Source organism: Tupaia chinensis, unplaced genomic scaffold (assembly GCF_000334495.1).
Source record: "Tupaia chinensis unplaced genomic scaffold, TupChi_1.0 Scaffold144171_2, whole genome shotgun sequence".
NCBI lineage: Eukaryota > Metazoa > Chordata > Mammalia > Scandentia > Tupaiidae > Tupaia > Tupaia belangeri.
Window position 1 is genome coordinate 32,601 of NW_006204028.1, and position 8,403 is coordinate 41,003.

An 8,403-nucleotide genomic window follows, 5' to 3' on the forward strand; every position below is an offset into this window, starting at 1 on the left:
GGCCCGCCCCCCAAGCCGCCCATCAGCCAGGGCGGCGGCTGCCTCCCTGCTGGCTCCGTGCAACCGCCAGGCGAGAAAGAAGCCCGGCCGGTGGTTCACCCGCCAGGTTGAGCTTTTTAAAGCAAGGAGTTGAATCTTTTACCTACTCTCTTGGGGATGGGTTTAGTCTCTCTACTTGTATCCTTTTCCCTGTCATCGTCATTATTATTATTTTAACTGTGGATGAGATGATCAAAGGTTGAGTTGCTTTTCTCTTATTGGAGCTTTGCAAGTCTCAGAGTTGGGGCTGATACAGGGAGAAGGGTTGGAAGTTGTGTGTGAAAAGCGATTATTGCAATGGGTTTTCCCGCGGAGGTCCGCTGCCTGGCCTACTTCCTGGCCCGCTGGCTGCAGTGGCAGATCCACGCGGAGCAGGCAGGGCTAAGCCGGAGGCTTGAAGAAGCAGCAGCAGCTTTCACTTTTCCTGGGCCTCTTGGAAGTTTGAAATCCTCTTCCTGACCTCCTCCTTGTCCTTAGCCCAGGCCTGGGGAGTGGCCAAGCAAGATGAGGACCCAGGAAAACCGAGCAATGCTGGGGTAAAGCGGCCTAGTTGAGGAAAAGACAGCAGGAGCTATCAGAGGCTGGGGTTCTGGGGATAACATGTCAGAGAGTTTAGGGTGAAAGAGGGACGCCTGTGCCTCCTCACTAGGTGCCAGCTATTGCCTTCAAGGCCCCATTCGAGGCCCCTCACAGTTTGAGAATTTGCCCAGCGGCCCACCGCCTTCCCGAGAAGGGTTTCTTCCCGGCCTGTGGCGCCTTGCTGAGCGCGCTGGGCGGCCAGAGCCGGCTGCAGCTGGGCCCCTTCTGCTAGGCTATTTTCTTTAAAAATAAAAAAAGGGAGAGAGGAGGAAGAAGAAGAAAGGAAAGCAGTGTAGCAGCTTGCTGCTCTAGATGAGGGTGGAGACAGAATGGAGAGAATGGTCCATGTTGGGTTGAGAGGATGAGAGCAAATACCCCATCACCTGGCCTCCTGCCCTAGGGTCCCCAGGAGCAGGGGAAAGTCTGCCCTTCACCTGCCTTCTGCCAGGGGCTTCGCATTTGCCTCCTTGTCACTGAGCCCCTCTGTGAGGTGGGAAGGGGCACTTGAAGCCGTCAGCTTTAGAGCCTGGAGGTATCCAGTGACCCCAGTTTTCAGGCTCCAGAGCCACAGGCCTGGAGCCTAGAACCAAGGCCAGCCGGGATGGAGTATTGTGGGCAAGCGAAAGGCCAGGGGCCTCTGTGAGCACTCGGAGAGAAAAGTGATGTAGAGACTCCCAGACCAGCAGGCCACCTAGATTTCTGCAGGGTCTCTGAGCTAGGGGGCCTCAGTGGCCACCCTGATGCAGCAGACAAATGAAGAAAGACTAGAGAATAAGAGGGAAACAGCCCCTCTTCCTTTCCCAAATTTGCACTGGGAGAGGCAGTTGTGAACCTCGCCTCGCCACGGGCTAAGCACAGCTCTGGGGCCTGGGCAGCCCGGCTGCTCCAGCCTTGATCTCAATTGTAATTTCCAAGTCCAGTCGGTTCTGTAGGGAAGGCCCTGGGTTGGATGGGGCTCTTGCTTCTGCTGTGGAGTTCAGGCTCAGGGATGATAGGGTGGCAGGGGGGGCAAAAGGGGAGGGAAAAACGGCAGGGGAAGATCGAAGATGACTGTGCGGCAAGTTTTCACGTCTTTATTATTATTATCATCATTATTAATAATATTAATATTATTACCGAAGTATTTCACGTCCAGAGCTAAGACAAGACTACAAACACAACACATAGAAAATTAATAAAATAGAACTTTGTTTTCTTCTGAGGCTCCTCTTCTTACTTCTAGGTAGTATGTGCTCCTTCCAGTGGCTTTGGGGAGGGGGTGGGGAGAAGACAGGTCTGGGGTCAGGGAGACTTCGAGGCCCCCCGCTGAGGGGACAGCGAATCTACCATTGAACCGTGCACAGGGAACATGGAGGAAATGAGACGCGACACGGACAAGAGCATTTTGCTCTGCTTCCAGGAAACATCAAGTGAGTCCGATCCTCAGTTCTCACCGGGGAGCCTGATCCGGCCGAGGCAGGTTCCTCAGGGAGGGGGGAGGGGGCGCGCGGGTGCGGGTAGGCTCGGGTGAGCACCCAGGCAGAGCACTGCGGGCGGGGGCATCCAAGAGAGCGCTGGGCCCGCCCGTCGTGCGCTGGAGAGCAGGTCCTGGGCTCCCCCGCCCGCAGAGCCTTCTTGGGGCTCTCCGACGCCCTCGGCTCCCCATAGGCCTCTCCCTTCGCGTCCCCCCTCCCGTTCCAGCACCTTCACTCAGCTGGTTTTTCTTCCTCCTCCTCGGCACTGAGCTGAGATGCGCTGAGCAGTTTGCTCTCCTTTTTCCACTTCATGCGCCGGTTCTGGAACCAGATCTTGATCTGCCGCTCCGTCAGGCACAGGGCGTGCGCGATCTCGATACGCCGCCGCCGTGTCAGGTAGCGATTGTAGTGAAACTCCTTCTCCAGCTCCAAGGTCTGGTAGCGCGTGTAGGTCTGGCGGCCTCTGCGGCCGCTGGGCCCAAAGGAGGAACCTGTTACGCAGAGTGGAGACGCTGAAGCCAGGGGTCATGGGACTCAGGGACCCTCCTCCCCCACTCGACCCTCAAACATGGATTCCAGCCTTTCCCGGAATAGCCTTCACTCTCCCCGCTCCCTGCACCCTTCCCCACTCCTCCAGCGCCCCCTCCAGATTTCCTACGGGTCTCCTAAACCTGTGCCTTCCGTCTAGACTTGGTGGGGGAAGGGAGGAGCAGTTTGAACTCCCACCTGAGCCCAGGGGGAGGGGCTGGCCAGGTGTGTCTTTTCCTAGCTGTCTTTCCTCTTCCTCTCATTCTGTCCCTAGCTAATCCCCCCACCTCCCCCCACACACTCAATGATAGATTCGGACCCTTAATCCGTAATGACGTGGATCGATTCATAGTCCGCATTAAGGCTCCTCACTTTCCTGTCCTGCTAATGGACTTCAGTTGGGACTTAAGGCCTACAAGTAATCCAACCTAAGACCCAGGCGCCGCTTTCTCCTCTCTCCCCCTCCGCTCGCTCCCTCTCTTTCTTCCCCATATTCTTCCGGCCTCCTTTGACTCCCCCCTCTGACTACTGCCACTTTCCTGGTGCCTCATCTTCTCCCAGCTTCCCACCCCCAGGGTAACACCGTGTGGGACTGACTCAACTCTCCCTTGTCGGCGTCACGCCCCCACCCCCCTTGCATGACGCACTCCGTTTTTAATGGAGGGTCTTTAAGTGGGGGATCCGATCAAGTCTGGAGAAGGGGGCTGGGGGCGCAAAGAAAGCCAGTGACTGCGGCCCCTGCCCCCTTTCCAATGGGGGAGTCCCGGCTCTGGCCTGATGTTCCGAGAGAGCCCACTCACTCCCCCTGGCTCCCAGTGCAGCTGGGACTTTGCAAACTTTGTAACTCCTGCTGACTAAAGACCCGAGCGGAAGACCCCGTGCAGACACCCAATCTTCTCTCATCTCCTGAGATGCCCACCCAGCACCCTGTGGGACAATGAGAGACCTCGCTAGTTCTGTCCCCCGGGGGTGGGACCCGCGGGGGTCGCGACGACGACGGGTGGGAAGTCTCACTCACTGTTGCACGAATTCATCCGCTGCATCCACGGGTAGACCGGCGTGGAGCACTTCTGCTCCTCTGCCTCTCCGAACACGCTCTTGTCCTGCGCGCAGTCCGACTTCCGCGGCTCGGGGTGGAACGCGGGCGGCTCGTCGGCGCCCGAGAGCGCGCAGGCCGACTCCTTCTCGCGGTAGAAGGCCGGCGCCGGCCCGTAGTCGCAAGGCGCCGCTCGGCCGTAGCCGCCGCCAGCCGGCGGGTAGTAAGAAGAAGCGGCAAAGCCCTTGTCCTGGCCCGGCCCGGGCCCATAGGGCGCCGGGTAGTGCCTCAGCGGGTCCGCATAGCCCGACGAGTAGAGCGGTAGCTGGCCCAGGAAGGACTCCTGCCCGCTGGCCAGAGTGACGGGGAAGGTGGAGTTCACGAAATAGGAACTCATTGGGAGGGGAGGCGCGCGGCCGCTGCTGCTCCGCCGGGTTTATGATTTGTTGTGTTTTATAGTCCGAGCGCCGCGCCTATTAGTAGTATATCCGAGATTGGGTTTTAGCTGAGGGGGGATGGCGAGGTGCCAGTGAGGGCCAGAAGGAAATACAACCATCTGATCCAACACTGACCAATGGCAGAGGCAGGAATTGTCAAATAGCACCCAGGAGGAGCGCAGCCCGCACGAGGGACCGGCGCACGAACCTATCAACCTTTTTTTTCCTCCTTCTTCTCCTTCTCCTTTCTCTCTCTCTCCCCAACAACACAACGCGTCCTGTTCCACCTACGTAGGATCTGCGAAATAGGCGTCTGTGCCTTTGAGGGAGGAGGGAGCATTCGGATTGAGACCATCCCATCCCCCAGTGATTAAATAAATATATCTCTCCCCCCACCCCACGCAGGATAGGAAAAAGTTAATTGTGTTTTCAGAAAAGTTAACCCCTGCGTTGCTTAGGCCCATTCCCCCAAGGGAGGAGTGACTGAACATCTGAATGTCCAATGTGTTAAGAGAGAGCTGAGGGAGAATATTTGTTTCTAGGGTTTTGTGTCGGTAGAAGATGAGAAGAGTTCTTTACGAAGAATTTGCATTGTTTCAGAAAGGGAGGCGGACAACAAGCGCCCTTCTTCCCAGGTTTTGAAAATTGTTTTTCCTGTTTATCAGATCTGTTCTGTCTTCACTAAGTCTGGGTTTATTATTCCTTTCTCTTCCATAACTCTTGTGGTCTGAGGGGACAGGCCAGATCCCACTGCTGAGAAGACCCAGAAAAGTCCCCCGTGGTTCTGAGCCTAAGCTTCCCTCCTGGCTCTGCAGCTAGACTGAGAGCTCCTGAGAAGCCTACAGCTGCTGCCACCCAACACATCCTGCTTGATTCTAGTGCACAACCCTCATTCTTGGCAAGGGACAAGGCACTTGGGAAAGGGACTGACCTTCTACTCATTTGGAGTGGAGGAGTGGGGGGTATTCCCCAGCCACTGTGGCTTTCATTTGTTTGATCTCTAGTCCGCCTGCAATCTCCACCTCTAACCCCAAAAGACAAAAGAATACCATGGGCTAAGGTTTTTTAGGAATCAAGGCTGTCCCAATAAGCCTGGCTACAGAGAAGAAATTACTCCTCTTCTTACTGTGGACTGTCAACCCCTCCTGATAGTTGAGGCAATCTGAGACCACCTGGAAGCCAGGAGTCTTCATTCTTTTTCCAGGTCTCTCTAGAAGCTGGACGATCTTTTCCAAATTATTTCTCAAGACTTGCTTTGGGTTTAGTTTCCTAAGGAGGATGGTTCAGGTCCTCCTGGGGACTCAGCAGGTAGCTTCTAACTGGCAGCTTGCATTTGCTCTCCAGGTACTCACAACCCTTCTGCTTCTCAGCATCTCTGCAACTCCCTCCCATACCATGTGTTTGCATGATCAGTTTTGCTGCCATATGTGCAAGCTTGGGCTTTGAGAGTGTGTGTGTGTTTCAGATTTTATCTTGTTCATCCAAGGAAAATGAGCATAGAGATCAGACTAGGAGCCAGGACCACAGTGCATTTCCAATACTCTAGTATGCACACTGGAGCCAGGGAGTGAGGGTTGACAAACTTCTAACCTGGGGATAGGAAGGGACCAGGGCATGGGACAAAGTCCAATGTCAGGCCAAGCTGACTCTCCTCTCCTAGTCCTTTGGGCCCCTTTTTGTGGGCCAGCTTTGCCCACTGAAGATGACACAACCATGGAAAGTGATGGGAGGCTGGAGTTGGGTGACCAAGGGTGAAGACTTCTTTGGCTGCAAAGTGAACTCCAAGGTTCTCTGAACTCTGGTCATTTTCCAGGCTGTACGTTCAGGATGGCCAACTGGCCATCCCTGCATTTCCCTCAAATCACTTCCTAGCTTGAGCTATAGGGGTTTTGATGAGGAATTCAGAAAAGAATTCACCCCTCCCCCCAATAATGGAGAAGCATAAGTGTTCCAATCTAAGGTGGTTGGGCCTACCCCTAGAGAGGAGTGGGGGCCAGCTGAGCTGGGAGCGATAAGTCCCAGAAAGTGCTTGCATGCACCTCCCTCCTCCCTGCTGATGGGGCTGGGTCCTGGGCCTCAGCTCACCCTGCCTCTTCCCTGGCCACAATGTCCTCATCCTGTGACTGGACATTCTAATCTTCTTTGTAGAGTCTGGTCCAAACAAGATGTGGTGAGGGAGAGGGACATCCTCTGTGATACAAGGAGGAAAATAATTGCTTCATACTTAAGAATCCCAGCCCCCAAATTCACCTCACCTCTGCAGGTTGCCTGATGGGAGATGGAGCCACTAAGGGCAGGGCCCAGGCGCCTGGAATTGGGCATGAAAGGAAATAGCGCCTCATCGCTCTTATCTAAGCCCAGAGGTATTTATGAGCGTTTATTCGTCTGATCCGTTTGTTTGGGAAAAAGAGCAAGCAGGCAGGGCTGGGCCAGAGACCGCCTGGCTTCTGGAGCCAGATCTCCACGAATCTGCCTGTGGTTCGGTCCATAGCAATCAGTCTGTCTCCAAGGGGGGGATATGTAAATACACAGCCGGCACAGGCTCAGCAGTCTGCTGGTCTGGGGTGTCTCTCCGGGTCTCAACGAGGAAGAATGTGTGCGGAGAGGTGAATATAAATGTGTACCAAGTCCTGAGTACACAGCAGAGGGATTGTAAGACACCCCACAGGCAGGATTTATCATTGTAATTTTCTGTGCTGTGAGTCTGCAGTCCTATGGGCAAGCACACAGATCCCAGCTCCTAGGAAAATGTTTCCTAATTTGTGTTCAGCTCAGGATAAAATTCTCCTGAATGGGTAACTTCAGGGAGGGGTATTTGCCTGTACGGGGGGTGGGGTGGGGGGAGATTGAGAGATTGTCCGGGTGTCCCATTTTTCTTAAATTACAAAGCAACCCCCGCCCCCCAGCTCTTTGGGTTGTGCGCACCTGGAGTGGGGCAAATGAAAATATCCCAACCCAATTCTCCCTCTGGATTGCAATTCTCTGTGTGTGGGGATGCATAGATGTTCCCAGAAGTGGAGTGTGGTTGCTGACCTAGGTTGGGGAAAGCTCTTTAGACCAGATACTTTGCCCTAAAATCCACCGATCCTCATCGAGGTACAAAGACCTAATTTCCATTATGCAAATGAGCGGCGTCCTCGCTGATCTTGGAGGGGGGTAGACTTTCGCTTTGAGCGCCCTCCCCCCAGGTACACGGGCATCTTGAGTCCGCGTTACAATCTTCTGGACTTGCCCGACTTCTCCTCTCTACCTGTCTTTTGGATTGCCCTAAAGAAAAAAATCTCCTAGGAGCCCAAGACCTTCCAGGTCGACTCCCTTGGGGCCTCCCGCAGAGCGACTCACTGAGCCCGGCCTTCTCGCTGCCAGAAAGTCCTGCTCGCCGCGGAAAAGCTGAAAGAGCTTCTCCAGAGGCCCAGACTCCAGAGGCGCGGAGGGCGCGGGACGCCGCCGGTAGCTTCTGCCCCCATCCCCGCCGGCCCCTGAACCTCGGCGGCTCCTCTAGCTCAGGCCAGACCCTAGTAACACCTCGGGCTTGCCTGGCACCACAGGCAATTTCCTGGAGCCACCGCCCACGAACTGGGGCCACAGCACCTTGAAAGAGCTCTCGCTCCTGCTGTTTGAAAACCCAAGCTAATCAGTAACCCGCCAGGAGACCGGGCCAATATTCAAACGCTGCAGCCGAGCCTACCCCAGCCCTCGCCACCCCCTTCGGGGAAAGCGGTCGCGTTAAGCCGGTGAGAAGGGTCCAGCAGGAACGGAAATTACATTGGTTTAGTTTCGTAATGATTTATCGCCATTCTCACTCCCACTTTTTCTCCAAAGCGTATTTGCGTTGATTTCACTCGAAACGATCGAGAATGGGGTAGGGAATGAACACTCACTTGCAGACACCAACAGTTTCCAAAAAAAAACTCCGTTCGATTCCTTCACCACCGATCCACCAGCCAAAGAACTGGCAAGACCCAGGAGCCAACCCGAAGAACACAGACCTGGTTTGTCTTTTGACAACCGAGTGGAACTGCCGGCCGGCGCTTCCCCTACCGGCCCCCTCCTTTGGCTGAGAAGAAAACCAAATAAACCTTGGACAGCCTTGGCCTCGGATCTCTGGCTCAGCTCAGATCCTCTCCTGCTCCTTGGGTGGGGAGATCGCGGCTCTGATCCCCCAACCCTTTGGTTCGGGGCCCCCTGCCAGCGGGATGCAGTATTAGATCTTTAAACATGCCCTAGGAGAAAGCCGCTTCCCCTGCCAGCCGCCAGGTTTGGGGCGGGGGGGGGATTGGGCGGGACGCGCGGGGGGCTGGGGGAGGGGAGGGTGATGGTAGTGGAGGGG

At 55.4% G+C, this 8,403-nt stretch overlaps 1 protein-coding gene across 3 annotated transcripts in view; it reads right to left on the reverse strand.

The window, feature by feature from the left end:
* Positions 1 to 1,731: 1,731 nt before the first annotated feature.
* HOXB6 (homeobox B6) overlaps positions 1,732 to 8,403 on the reverse strand; it is a 10,617-nt gene continuing 3,945 nt past the window's right edge. Inside the window, exons 2-3 of one of the 3 annotated variants that reach the window (XM_006166129.3) lie at positions 3,619 to 4,109; positions 1,732 to 2,563 (exon numbers count right to left, since the gene is read on the reverse strand). In XM_006166129.3, coding sequence (XP_006166191.1) covers positions 2,304 to 2,563; positions 3,619 to 4,033 — 675 coding nt within the window. In that variant the 5' untranslated portion in view covers positions 4,034 to 4,109 and the 3' untranslated portion in view covers positions 1,732 to 2,303. Of the gene's footprint in view, positions 2,564 to 3,618; positions 4,378 to 8,403 lie in introns of those variants that run through there. The other 2 variants (XM_006166128.3, XM_027767336.1) reach the window with 2 other exon arrangements.